Below are 14283 nucleotides of genomic sequence, written 5' to 3' on the forward strand. Positions count from 1 at the left end.
GACTATGCTCCAGTCTTGTGGGACCTTGCATATGGCTAAAGGGGATACAAAGGTGTCTGTCAAGGTCCCAGGAATCCTCTCCCTTACCCCTCTCAGTATCCCTCAGTCCCTGGGGACTTACCTACCTTCAGAGTTTTCAAGACACCCAACGCCGCCTCCTCCTCATTATCGACATGCCCTAGAATATCAACATACCTTTCCCTAATCTTATCATCATCCAACTCCTTCTCATTGGCAAATACCGATGTGAAAAACCTCACACACTGGCTCCACACCCTTCTTTAAATTCCCTCCTTTGTCTTTGAGTGGACTTACCCATTCCCTAGTTATCCTCTTGTTCCTAATATATATATAATGTTTTGGGATTCTCCTTACCAAAGACATTTTAAAGTCCCTTTTAGCTTTCCTAATTCCTTGCAAGTTCTTTCCTGCTTCCTTAATATTCCTCAAAGGGCCCGTCTGATTTTAGATTCCCAAACCTTACATTTGTCTTCTTTCTGACTAAATTTTCAAAATCTGTTGTCATCCAGTGTTTCTGAATCTTGCCATCCTTATCGCTCATCCTCACAGGAACATGCTGACCTTGATCTCTGATCAACCAAACTTTAAAACACTCAGATGTGAATTTACCCTCAAACAGCTGTCCTAATCTAATGTCTCCAGATCCTGTCTAATTCTGCTATAATTAGCCTTCCCACAATATATCACTTGCACCTGAGGGCCAGTCTTATCCATAAGTACTTTACAACTTACAGAATTATAATCATTGTTCCAAAAATGTTCACCCACTGAAACTTCAATCATCTGACCGGGCTCATTCCTGAATTTGTATCTGGTAGGGTCCGTTCCCTTGTTGGACTGTTGACATATTGTTTTAAGAATCCCTCCAGGATGCATCTAACAAATTATGCTCCATCTAAACCCTTGGCATTAAAGGAGCCCCAGCCAATATGTCCTATCCCCCCTGGTCCAGGAACTCCCCACATACATTGAGGACACCACCCATGCCCTCCACCTCCTCCTAAACTTTCGTTTCTGGCCTCCAAAGTCTCATCTTCACCATGGACATCCAGTCCCTCTACACCTCCATCCGCCATGACCAGGGCCTCCAAGCCCTCAGTGTCTTCCTCTCCCGATGCCCCCACCAGTACCCTTCCACTCACACATTCATTCCTTTTGGTTGAACTGACTCAATTTCTCCTTTGAATCCTCCCACTTCATCCAGGCGAACGGGGTAGCCAGGGGCACCTGCATGGGCCCCAGCTATGCCTGGCTCTTTGTCGCTTACGTGGAACAGTCCATCTTCTGTAGTTACAATTCCCGTGCCTCCACCTTCGAACCCCACCCCTCTAACCACAACAAGGACAGAATGCCCCAATCCTCACCTTCCATCCCACCAACCTCCATATACATCACATCATTCTCTGCCATTTCTGCCACCTACAAACGGACCCCACCACCAGAGATATATTTCCCTCTCCACCCCTGCCCGCTTTCCATCAAGACCGTTGCCTCCGCAACTCCCTCATCAGGTCCCACCCTCCCCTCCTGGCACCTTCCCCTGCCACAGCAGGAATTGCAAAACCTACACCCCACACCTTCCCCCTCAACTCCATCTAAAGCCCCAAAGGAGCCGTCCACATCCATCAAAGTTTCACCCGCACTTCCACATTCCATTTCATAGAGTCCCTACAGTGTAGAAACAGGCCCTTTGGCCCAGAAACCCCACACCAACTGAACATTAACCCACCCAAACCCACTCCCCTACTCTATATTTACCCCTGACTAATGCCTCTAACCCACACATCCTTGAACACTACGGGTAATGTAGCATAGCCATTTCACCTATATTGCACATATTTGGACTGTGGGAGGAAAACGTAGCACCCAGAGGAAGCCCACGCAGACACAGGCAGAATGTGCAAACTCCACACAGACAGACACCTGAAGCTGGAATCGAACCTGGGTCCCTGGCGCTGCGAGGCAGCAGTGCTAACCATTGAATCACCATGCTGCCCCCAAACTATTTATTGTATCCATTGCCTCCCGATGCGGTCTCCTCTACATTGGAGAAAACTGGACGTCTACTCGGAGAGCACTTCAGAGAACATCTCCGGGACAACCGCACCAACCCCACTGCCCCATGGCCGACAACTTCAACTCCTCCTTCCACTCCGCCGAGGACGTGCAGGTCCTGGCCTCCTCCATTGCCCCTCTCTAACCACCCGACGCCTGGAAGAATGCCACATCTTCCGCCTCAGGATCCTCCAACCCCATGGCATCAATGTGGATTTCACCAGGTTCCTCATTTCCCCTCCCCCCACCTTATCCCAGATCCACCCTTCCAACGGCACCACTGTCATGACCTGTCCTTCCTGTCTATCTTCCTTCCCAGCTATCTGCTCCACCTTCCTCTCCAACCCATCGCCATTAGCCTCACCCTGATCTACCTTTTGTACTCTCAGCTATCTTACTCCCCAGCCCCACCCCTCCCATTTATCTCACCATCCCCACCGTGTCACAATCAAGTCATTGAATGTGCTTAAGACAGAGATAGTTGGGCTCTTGATTGGTAAGGGAATCAAGGGTTAAGGGGATAAGGCAGGAGAACGGGGTTAAGAAATATATCAGCTATGACTGAATGGCTGAGCAGACTTGATGGACCAAATGCTTACTTCTGCTCCTATATCTCATGGTTTTACAGTCTCAGATTAAAGTTACACAGTCTGAATATAAGAGATTGGGAATAGAAAGCAGAGGGCTGAGGGCTATTTAATGCAGTCCTGGAGTTAGTGATTAAAACAAAGATTATAGTAGCCTTTAGAACTGTCAAAATTCTAAAGATAGAAAGATAGAAGGATGCAGGAAGTTGGGATTAACAAAACTGCTTATGCAGAGGGTAAACATTATTACTGGCTGGTTTCCATGTTTCTATGTTACAATTTCTACATAACAACAAAACTCATCCTTACCTGCAGCATATTGAGGAGCAAGCTTCGGAATTTAGTTCCTTCCACCATGAAGAGAGACATCTTGTCACATAGTCTGGCAGCTGTTGAAGCAAAGCTCCTGTCCGTTACAGCCTTGTGATAAATAGTCTTAACGATCTCACTTAGCATCTCTTCTGAGTTGGTTGAGTTTTGTGCCTCCTCCATAAAGGTGGTAAGGTTGGAGTCCACATCACTATTGTTGTTCCTCATGCTGTTGAGGATTTCTATCAACTTGTCCATTTTGGTTCGTTGAGGGTTTGTTGTCTCCAAGGAAATTTCATCCTGTAGCATTCAAAAATAGTTCAACACCACTTAAATGATATTTTAATTATTTTGATTTCTCTTAATGTTTTAAGGTTCAGTTTCTGTTTATTGAAGTCAAATAGATTTGAAATTGAATGAGACCAAGAATGTAAGATGCAACTAATATAGAAGACAGAAAAATTAATCTTGAGCAAAGAAAGCTTTTGTTATATTTAGTTTGGTCTTACCCTATTGAAACTATACCAGGCCCAATTTAACTCACTGACAATCCACTTCACTCACACAGAGTTAAAATCAGTTTCACTGGTTCCTGGGAGTGAGTCAAATGTTTTAAAATTCAAAAACTTTTCATATTCACATTATGGAAGGAATGAAACTGGGTATTCATTACAGATCGGCCTGAGTAAGTTTAACTGAAAAGTTATAAATTTCAAAATCACACAACACCAAGTTATAGTCCAACAGGTTTATTTGGAAGCACAAGCTTTCAAGGTAACGCCTCTTCATCAGGTCATTGTGAAGGCTGCACCTCAAAAGCTAGTGCTTCCAAATAAACCTGTTGGATTATAACCTGGTGTTGTGTGATTTTAACTTTGTCTACTCCAGTCCAACACCGGCACTTTCAAATCATGGAAAGTATATATGTATTGTCATGACCACAAATCATAACTTTAGATATGGTCATATGCATGTATCACAATGTAATTATTAGATTTTTCTTTAAAGAAAAGGATGTACAGTGTAAAGTTGACTACATATGTAAATTCAGTGATTGCATGGGAAGAGACACGTTGGAATGTCACACCTGACCAGATGTCAAAGAAACTTCAGAGAACATGCATTTAAAACAGAATGTCCAGTATCCTGGGAGTATCTAGGCCGTGAAAAAAAACCAGCAGTCTGGATGATATTTGCATTTTTCCCTTTTAAGGATACACAAGGACAAGAGTTGAAAGAGAGCTTCAACCTTTGACTTCAGGCCATTAATTCACACAGACCAAGTGTGGACTTATGTGCTGTGAAGGTCACAGCTCTGAGAACAGCCATTTAAACACCTCTGCACTGCAGGAAAAGGACCAGAAAACCTCTCACTGAGTGCTGCAAGTCAACTATTGCCAAAAAGAATTAGGATAAAAAACTTCCTACAACCTACAAAGTCATACATTCCAAAATAGACTGCTCAATTATTAACATTGATACTACCTGTGACACCCACCTCAGAACATAGAATCCCTACAGTGTGGAAACAGGGCATTTATCCCAACTCCGAAGAGTAAACCATCCAGATCCATTCCCCTATGCTATTGCTCTACATTCCCCCTGAATAATGCTCCTAACCTACATACCCCTGAACACTGTGGGCAATTTAGCATGGCCAATTTACTTAACCTGCACATGTCTGGATTGTGGGAGGAAACCGGAGCACCCGGAGGAAATCCATGCAGACACTGGGAGAATGTGCAAACTCCACACAGACAGTCACCCTAGGCTTGAATTGAACCTGGCTCCCCAATGGTGAGGCAGCAATGCTAACCATTGAGCTACCATAACGCCCACTGTGCTATCCTCCATGAATAATTCCGAGACTGATCTGTATATCTCTATGGAGTTTTATCTTTCTGGACTCAGAGCTTATTTTTAACTTGTGGGCAATGTGTGCTGAGCCACTATTTATTCATGCATTCAACAGGGATTATAACTCTCACTTTTATTCTTTTAAGAAAGCCAGATTAACTTATTTCTTTATGAAACAGAAGTATTTGAAGAATGGGTCTCAGAGAATGGCTTCCACAAGTGAGGGATCCTTACTGAAACCAACCTTGCTGCAACCAACAGAAGAGGCATGTAAATGACCTAGGGGAGCCATTGCAACTCTCTCCATCCAGGAGTTCAACAGTTTGAGTATTCTGCTTAAAACCGTAGCAAAGTGGGGAACCTTACTCCGGCTGTAACAATATATTTTCAAAGTCCATTGAATAATGCAATTAACTAAACCAATTAATGTCCACCAAAGGGCCTTAGATTTCCCTTGGGAAAGGGAAAGTCAGTGCCTGATCAAGGGACATGGCATCAAGAGGGGAGAAGCCTACTGGGAACCATCCTCTACCTTTGTTGCTGACACCACTTCCCTGCGATCCCATTCCTGTGCACTAAGATCCAGTGATCATACTAAGCCATGGGTGTTGGTTTGATCACCAATCAGAAAAAGGCCTGTTTTCTCTAGAATTGGGGACCAAATGTAATATTTTCAAATGTGTCGATAATACAAAACTGAGCAGAAATGAGTGTTGTAACGAAAATGTTGGTTCAGGAGGATTTGAACAGGTTTAACAAATGGATAAGAACAAGGTAGATGTAATATAACACAATCCCTACAATATGTTAGGCCAAATGGCCTACTTCTAAGTCCACACTGACTCTCTGAAGAGCATCCCACCCAGACTCATCCCCTACCCCCCACATTCCCCATGGCTATACATTCCTGGAAGCTATGGGCAATTTAGCATGGCCAATCCACCTAAACTGAATATCTTTAGACTTCGGACTGTGGGAGGAAACCAGAACAACTGGAGGAAACTGACACAGACATGGGGAGAATGTGGCTACTCCACACAGTCATCCAAAGCTGGAATTGAACTCAGGACCTTGGCACTGTGAGGCTGCAGTGCTAACCACTGAGCTACGATGCCACCGCAGAGAAATGAATGATTATCCATTCTGGTTGGAAAAACAGATGCCCAGAGTGTCGTGACTGGAACCAGGTAGGTCTTCTTAACTATGAGATCCTTGACTAACCTGGGATCATTAACATGGGCCAGTCAGGAAGCCCAATCTATTCAATATAAACAGAGGATTCAGAATCTGCTCAATTTAAGGACAGACTGTGAGCTCGTTGGTTACAGACAGTGTGCTATGTACATGTAAATAAAGGATGACTTGGTGATAAGATATTGGCCTCTATGCAGTTAGTTCACAGAGTATTTGTTAAAAGATAAGAGGTTGAAAAGTGTACATGTGAAAAGAGTCTGACATGCCCTTGTCAATTAGTCCACTGAAGGTTAACATTAGGAAGACTTTATTGCAAGTGGATTTGTGTATAGAGTAGTAAAGTCTTGCTTCAATTGTCTATGAACTTGATTAAGCCATACCTGCTGAACTGTGTGCATTTCAGTCCCCCTGCCTCAGGGGGATATTATTATCATAGAGGGAGCATATTGAAGGTTCACCAGACTTGTTTCCAGAGTGGTGGGACTATCCTATGAAGAGAGATTGGTAAATTGGGCCTGTATTCTCTACAATTCAGAAGTATGAAAGGTGATCTCATTGAAACATACAAAATATATAGAAAAGGTAGGTGTAGATTAGATGTTTGTCCTTGCTAGGGAGTCTAAAACCAATGACTGTAATTTTTAGATAAGGGGCATAGCATTTAGGACCAAAATGAGAAGATTGTGTTTACTCAGTGAGTTGGGAATATTTGGAATTTTCTACTCCAGAGGAAGCTGAATCTTTAAGTATATTTAAAATAGAGATTTATAAATTTCTGATGAGAAATGATGCAAAAGGTATGAAGATGGGCTAGGTAAAAGGCATTGATTAGTCATGAATGTTTGGCTCCTGTTGCTATGTGCCTATGATGATCAGAAGTTTTGAAAAAAGTGGATTTCTTAGATAGGAGCAGTGGGATCCCTAGAGGCAAAGGGACATAGAGGGAGAATTCCAGAACATAGGACGTAGTTGATCATCACTGAATGGTTACAGTAGAGCATACCATTCGGCTTGCTGTGTGCATGCCAGATTTCCACAGGAGCAACTCAGCTTAATCTCACCACTGCCCCCATTATCACCTTCCACCACAGAAAAAGGAGCAGAGTGTAGGCAGTAATAGCTGTTGGCTCTAATGACTTCTAGCTGCTGTCACAGGAAAACTATCCTTTGATTTCAATGGGTCTCTGTTGGAGAGAAATATCACTAACCTTTTTGGTCATCTTTGCCTTGCTGCTGGCCTCTTTATTTGATCAGCGCATGTACAGCGCATCATCCGCCGTCATTTCCGCTACCTCCAAACGGACCCCACCACCAAGGATATATTTCCCTCCCCTCCCCTATCAGCATTCCGTAAAGACCACTCCCTCCGTGACTCCCTCGTCAGATCCACACCCCCCACCAACCCAACCTCCACTCCCGGCACCTTCCCCTGCAACTGCAGGAGGTGCAAGACTTGCGCCCACACCTCCCCCCTCACCTCCCTCCAAGGCCCCAAAGGAAACTTCCATATCCGCCACAGATTCACCTGCATCTCCACACATATCATCTATTGCATCCTCTGCACCCGATGTGGCCTCCTCTATATTGGGGAGACAGGCCGGCTACTTGCGGAGCGTTTCAGAGAACACCTCTGGGACACCCGGACCAACCAACCCAACCACCCTGTAGCCCAACATTTCAATTCCCCCTCCCACTCCACCAAGGATATGCAGGTCTTTGGACTCCTCCATCGTCAGACCACAACAAAACGACGGTTGGAGGAAGAACGCCTCATCTTCCGGCTAGGAACCCTCCAACCACAAGGGATGAACTCGGATTTCACCAGTTTCCTCATCTCCCCTCCCCCCACCTTGTCTCAGTCAAATCCATCAAATTCAGTACCGCCTTCCTAACCTGCAATCTTCTTCCCGACCTCTCCGCCCCCACCCCAGTCTGACCTCTCACCCTCACCTTGACCTCTTTCCACCTATCACATTTCCGACGCCCCTCCCCCAAGTCCCTCCTCCCTACCTTTTATCTTAGCCTGCTGGACAAACTTTCCTCATTCCTGAAGAAGGGCTTATGCCCGAAACGTCGATTCTCCTGTTCCCTGGATGCTGCCTGACCTGCTGCGCTTTTCCAGCAACACATTTCCAGCTCTGATCTCCAGCATCTGCAGACCTCACTTTCCCCTCTTTATTTGATCATCTGACCTAGGAGTGCCCTAGTACAAAACCTGCTAATGACTTCAAAATATCAGTCCCAACTGATATTACCAGGGAAAAAATTAGGTGAGAAATACTTTTACACTTGTCCAATTTGCATTCTTAGGTAAACACAATTCCTGCTGTGCTTCAAGTGTTCTGGAAATCCCAGATTGTCAACAGCCCTGGCCCTTTTGCCTCACATTTGTGGCGAGGAAATAAATGCTCCTGAATTAAAATGGGGGAAATGTTGGGTCAATATACCTTCTCATGTTCAGTCAGGATTGGAATAGATAGTCACTCCTCTTAATTGCTTTGCAAAACTAACTCCATTACTGGCAATTGAGATGCATTACATTTGTAACAAAGTAGTGGCATAAACTGGACAACTGTCCTAATTTCACATGTCCACTAGTGCTCTGGATGCAAGTAAAGGTCAATATCCTCACCTGTTACTTTACTCCTGAGAATTTGAAAATAAATGATGCGTAAAACCTATAGTTACAGTGCCTTACATTAGTAACATTGTCCGAGATAATCGAAACACAGTCTAACAGATTAAAGATGTTAAAACCAGAATAAAATGTCACCATTCAATTTAATCCAGGTAGTTGTACATCGTGAGGCACTCTTAAATTTAAGCTGTTTTTGCCACAACAAATACATTCCTTAAATTTTGAACTTCAACACAAAAATAATTGCTGAAAACCACGCGTCAGTGACAAATTTCACTGGATTAAAGGACGAAATTCAGAAAGTGAACCAACAGGCTCTCAATCTGTGATTATTCTAATTAGGGCCTCTAACCTTGAGTCCCACCACTCCCACCTGGTGATCCTTTAATTTACGGAACATGAAGCTCCTTCTGCTAATTTTCTTGAAATAAAATCAAAGTGTTGCTATTAATATTTTTTTTTAAAACCCTCAATCTATTTACTCCACAGAACTAGCCCCCTTTAAAGATGCTAGTTAACTCCAAATTAATTCCTTTCTTGGAGTATCGTCTGCAAGTTGCCTATTCTTTGACAGTGGGAGGGGAAATCTATTTCCAGTCTCTGTTTCTCAAAGCTTGTGAATTTTATCCATGACTTCTTACACTACATACATTTTTTTTCATTTTAAATAGCTTGTTTACTTCAAAATTATTTGCAGGGCAAGAATCATGTCTTTTTTACATCTTTTCTGATAAAAATCAATTCAGTCACATGAACCTTTCTTCATAAACTAAGACTCTTAAAATCTGCAATTATTTTTCTGATGTATTTATATCCTATTTGATTTAGGGGGATGAAAGATCAACTTCAGACTGTAGAATTTCACTAATCTGTAAAATATCAGCATAATTGGTTTATACTTGTAAGTTCAACCCCATCCAGTTACAATCCAATACATGACTTGTCCCATTAATAGATGCTATACAGTAACCACTTACACCCAATAGGACCAGCAATCAATAACAATTTTTTTAAAGATTTCTGCAATATTTTCTTCTCACATATTTTTACCCTTATAGTCTATGGTATTACTTACAATCTATATTAACATCCATCTATTGTAACAGCTAATCTCTGTAATTTATTTAAGTTCCCTCATGATAATAAATCTCCTTTCAACTCATTATCTGTCAACACAGGTTCGTGTCATCACTAGAACATTATAGCAAACAAGGAGGCCAATCTGTCCATTGCATTTGTACTGGCTCTTTGAAGGAAGGAACATTCTTATCCTCTGCTTTTAGTCTGCAAACCTGTCCAAAATCCTTCAAAATTATTTATGGAGCCACCTTCCACCACCCTTTGAAGTGCAGCTTACCAGATTCCAACAGCTCTGAGTGAAAGCATTTCCAATTATCTTCTCTGGAAGACTAAAAACCACCTTGTTGCACACCAATAAAAATTGTGGAAGGCAGTAATAACAATGGATTTCGATCATATATCACTGGTTACATTTGGCCCTAACCAGTGTTTAACTTGGAACTTAAGTACATGGCTGGTATCCATCCAGATAAGTTACCAACACCAGAAATAGAAATTGCTGGAAAAGCTCAGCAGGTCTGGCATTCTGAAGAAGGGTCACTCGACCCAAAACATCAAATCTGATCTCCCTCCACAGAAGCTGCCAGACCTGCTGAGCCTTTCCAGCAATTTCTGTTTTTGTTTCTGATTTACAGCATCTGCAGTGTTTTTTTGAGTTTTATTGGATAAGTTATCATCTATTCCACTATTCGTCGTCATCCATATTAGATACAAAATGAAGTTAATATTTTGGGTCCAGTGACCCTTCTTCAGAACTGATGGTAGCTAGGAAAAGGTTAATATTTTTGCAGAAGATTGGAGGTTGGTGGAATAAATGATAGGTAGAAATAGAGCCCAAGGAGAGAGTAAAACAGAGAAAAACAGGTGAACCAGCACTTTATTGACATTTCACTCAATCTACATTGGGGAAGTGAAGTGCAGATTGAGTGGTTGCTTTGCAGAACATCTATGTTCTGTCCACAGAGAAGACTCTGTGCTTCCAGTTGCCTGCCACTTCAACACACCAACATCTGTCTCAGGCTTGCTGCAGTGCATCAGCAAAGCTCTCCTCCAGTTGGACGAACAGCACCTCATTTTCTGCTTGGCAGAACTCTACAGCCTTCTGGACTCAATATCAAATCCAACAATTTTATGGTTTGAGCACCTTCTCTCATGTACTCACCCCAACCCCTGCCACACTAGGTCTTGTTATCATATGGGCTGTTACCACACAACTCATTGTCAGTTACTAATACCTGCTAATAGAAGCTATTAGTTACCTCAGACTGACTTTTAACCACTCATTTATCTGTGCAACTGCTTTTTTTCTCTTTTTAGGTTCTAACTCCAACTATTGTTTACTTCTGAACCTCTCCCTGCAGGTGCCCCCCTGCACCTTCTGCATAATTATCAACCTTTTCCTAGCTACCACCAGTTCTGAAGAAGGTCACTCTGCTTTCTCTCCACAGGTGCTGCCAGACCTGCTGAGTTTTTCCAGCAATTTCTGTTTGCATTTTGTGTTAGAATTAAAAAAACTCTGTCAAACAGCATCTAAAGCTCCAGGTACATCATTCATGAGCGCTAGGAAATGGAGATCACTTTCAGAATAAGAAAAAATGCCATTTCAATCACTACATGATAGGAAATTGCTTAATTTTACTGTAATTTGCTTTAAACAGACACTTAACTATTTTGAATTCAAGAGGCAAATTGATTGTATAAGCTGAAGTCCCATTTACTGTTCCACATCACCTTTTGTGAATTTACTTTCTGATTAAGTGGAAGAAATATTAAATTAATAACAATAAGAGAAGCAGCAACTTATGTTTGGAAATTTTGTCTTAGGAGAGAACTGAAGAAAATAGAAAGAGAAAAGTAAGTACCTTTTCTTTCAGCCTTCTTTTCAGTCTATCTTTGGATGATTCCAGAAGATTGACTTTTGGTTGGTCCACCTGTCGATCTGAAATGCTGTCTTTGCGTTTTATTTCGGAAGTCTGGAGATTCTGTGGAGTTGGGCTGCTGGGTGGTTCCGTAGGTTTTTGCATCTCTCCAGCCACCTGGACAGGGCTCTGTGAGGGATCCTCACTTTGGACATTACTGCTTTCTTTGGCATTCCTGTTCAACTCCTTTTCATTAGGAGAATGTCTCTGGTTGTGCTGCCACCGGCGCTGCTGGCTGTAGCCATGGTTTGGTGGACCCTGTTTTCCTGCGGAGTGTGGTGCTGGAGCCTGGTATTGTCTGGAGTGATCTCGGTTGTGTTTTGTGTTGCTTGGCTGATGCTCACCATGTTGTTGCTGCACTTTGTTTCCCCCTGGAGTCCTCTGCTGTCTCCTACAAATAAGGGCAATAAATCAGAAACAGGATTCATTCACAAAAAATAGTTCACCTATTACTGTACTCTCTTTGGATCACCAAGCACATTTTTCTATACAAGTTTGTTGCATAATGTTTTCCTCACAGAGTTAGAATATCCTCATACCAATGTTGCTACTACAGTGCTAATATTAAACAGAACATTTATTTTTCTAATGGTTTAGTGAATGAATATACTCTCCAGTATAGATTAACCTATATCAGATAGGACTCTGGCTCTATATGGAGTTTTCACTGTGTTGATCTTCTTTTATGCACTGGTAAATGTTAACTTATGTGCACTTCAGTTGTTGCAATCATTGTCAATGAAGGACTAGAACAAAATGTCAGCCAGGATTGCGCTTCTAGAGAATTATCCAGAGACCTCTGCTGGAGTGAGTCTGCAGGTGAGCTTTAGCCTCCTGTGAAGTACCTCAGAATGCTTAATTTATAAAAGGCACAATATAAATGTAAGTTGTTGCCATATCGTTACAAAATCAGACTCTGCTAAGATGGCACCCCAGGCATGGTCACGAGGGATGTGCCATGGGTGCTGTTCTCAACCAATGTCATTGATGTATGTACAGCGATGATTATTAGGAGCAGAAGCTCTGGCCAATCTTTCTCCTCCCTATTTTGGAAGATCTATTGTCACACCCTACTGCCAATATAGATTCATTAAATCACTACCGATTAGGGATCAAAGCTGGGGCCTTCCTTGTCTGTCTGACTCAGGCCAAAACCACTTATTTACCTACTGAGTCATCAGAGGAGTTCTACCACAGAGAGACCAATTTCTAAACAAGGAGTCACATAAATTATAATTTGTCTCTCATCTCCTTTTAAATAGATTTTTGCATGACAATGTGGATTGTCAGTAGGCTTATCCTGGGAGGGGTCAGCCAAGGAGATGTCACGGAAAGCTGATGATGCGTGTGAGTAGGTGAAACTAGAAGAAAGCGGTTAGAAAAATATGTAAGGAGGTTTACAGTAAGATAAGGAACATAAGTACCACAGACTAATTTAGATTGTTGATTCAATTTAATATTTTTCTAATCAACCTTTTGTCACATACTTCTGGAGCCGGTGGGACTCAAACCTAGGTCTACCTGGTTCAGGGGTGGATATAAGATTAGATTAGATTCCCTACAGTGTGCAACCAGGCCCTTCAGCCCAACAAGTCCACACTGACCCTCCGAAGAGTAACCCACCCAGACTCACTTCCCTCTGACTAATGCACCTAACACTATGGGCAATTTAGCATGGCCAATTCACCCGAACATCTTTGGAATGTGGGAGGAAACCGGAGCACCCAGAGGAAACCCACGCAGACATGGGGAGAATGTGCAAACTCCACACAGACAGTCACCCGAGGCTGGAATTGAACCTGGGAACCTGGTGCTGTGAGGCAACAGTGCGAACCACTGAGCCACCATGTGCTACGACTGCACCCTAAAGACCTGACAATGAGTGAGAGGGAATCAATCTGTCTCCACTAAATTCTGCTTGAGTCTGAACAATTCATTCCCCTAGCAGTTGCTCTCAGAGGATACAAATCTAGAGTGCACTATAGCTTGCCTTAGACTCATAAGTAGTATTAGACAATAGACAATAGGTGCAGGAGTAGGCCATTCGGCCCTTCGAGCCTGCACCGCCATTCAACATGATCATGGCTGATCATTTCTAATCAGTATCCTGTTCCTGCCTTATCTCCATAACCTTTGATTCCACTATCTTTGAGAGCTCTATCCAACTCTTTCTTAAATGAATCCAGAGATTGAGCCTCCACTGCCCTCTGGGGCAGAGCATTCCACACAGCCACCACTCTCTGGGTGAAGAAGTTTCTCCTCATCTCTGTCCTAAATGGTCTACCCTGTATTTTTAAGCTGTGTCCTCTGGTGTGGCACTCACCCATCAGTGGAAACATGTTTCCTGCTGCCAGAGTGTCCAATCCTTTCATAATCTTATACGTCTCAATCAGATCCCCTTTCAGTCTTCGAAACTCAAGGGTATACAAGCCCAGTCGCTTCAGTCTTTCAGTATAAGGTAATCCCGCCATTCCAGGAATTGACCTCGTGAACCTACGCTGCACTCCCTCAATAGCCAGAATGTCTTTCCTCAAATTTGGAGACCAGAACTGCACGCAGTACTCCAGGTGTGGTCTCACCAGGGCCCTGTACAGCTGCAAAAGCACCTCTTTGCTTCTATACT

General features: G+C 42.9%; 1 protein-coding gene across 4 annotated transcripts in view; it reads right to left on the bottom strand.

Annotated features, from left to right (window-relative positions):
* Nucleotides 1-14283, bottom strand: part of ctif (CBP80/20-dependent translation initiation factor) — a 253655-nt gene that overhangs the window by 37389 nt on the left and 201983 nt on the right. For all 4 annotated transcript variants that reach the window (XM_043717817.2, XM_043717988.2, XM_043717902.2 and 1 more), the window contains 2 exons: nucleotides 11604-12051; nucleotides 2973-3272 (listed from right to left, as the gene is read on the bottom strand). In XM_043717817.2, the coding sequence (XP_043573752.2) occupies nucleotides 2973-3272; nucleotides 11604-12051 (748 nt within the window). The remainder of the gene's footprint in view (nucleotides 1-2972; nucleotides 3273-11603; nucleotides 12052-14283) is intronic.

Source organism: Chiloscyllium plagiosum, unplaced genomic scaffold (genome assembly GCF_037043375.1).
Source record: "Chiloscyllium plagiosum isolate Xiang-an unplaced genomic scaffold, Cpla_swu_hap1 HiC_scaffold_1, whole genome shotgun sequence".
Taxonomy (NCBI): Eukaryota; Metazoa; Chordata; class Chondrichthyes; order Orectolobiformes; family Hemiscylliidae; genus Chiloscyllium; species Chiloscyllium plagiosum.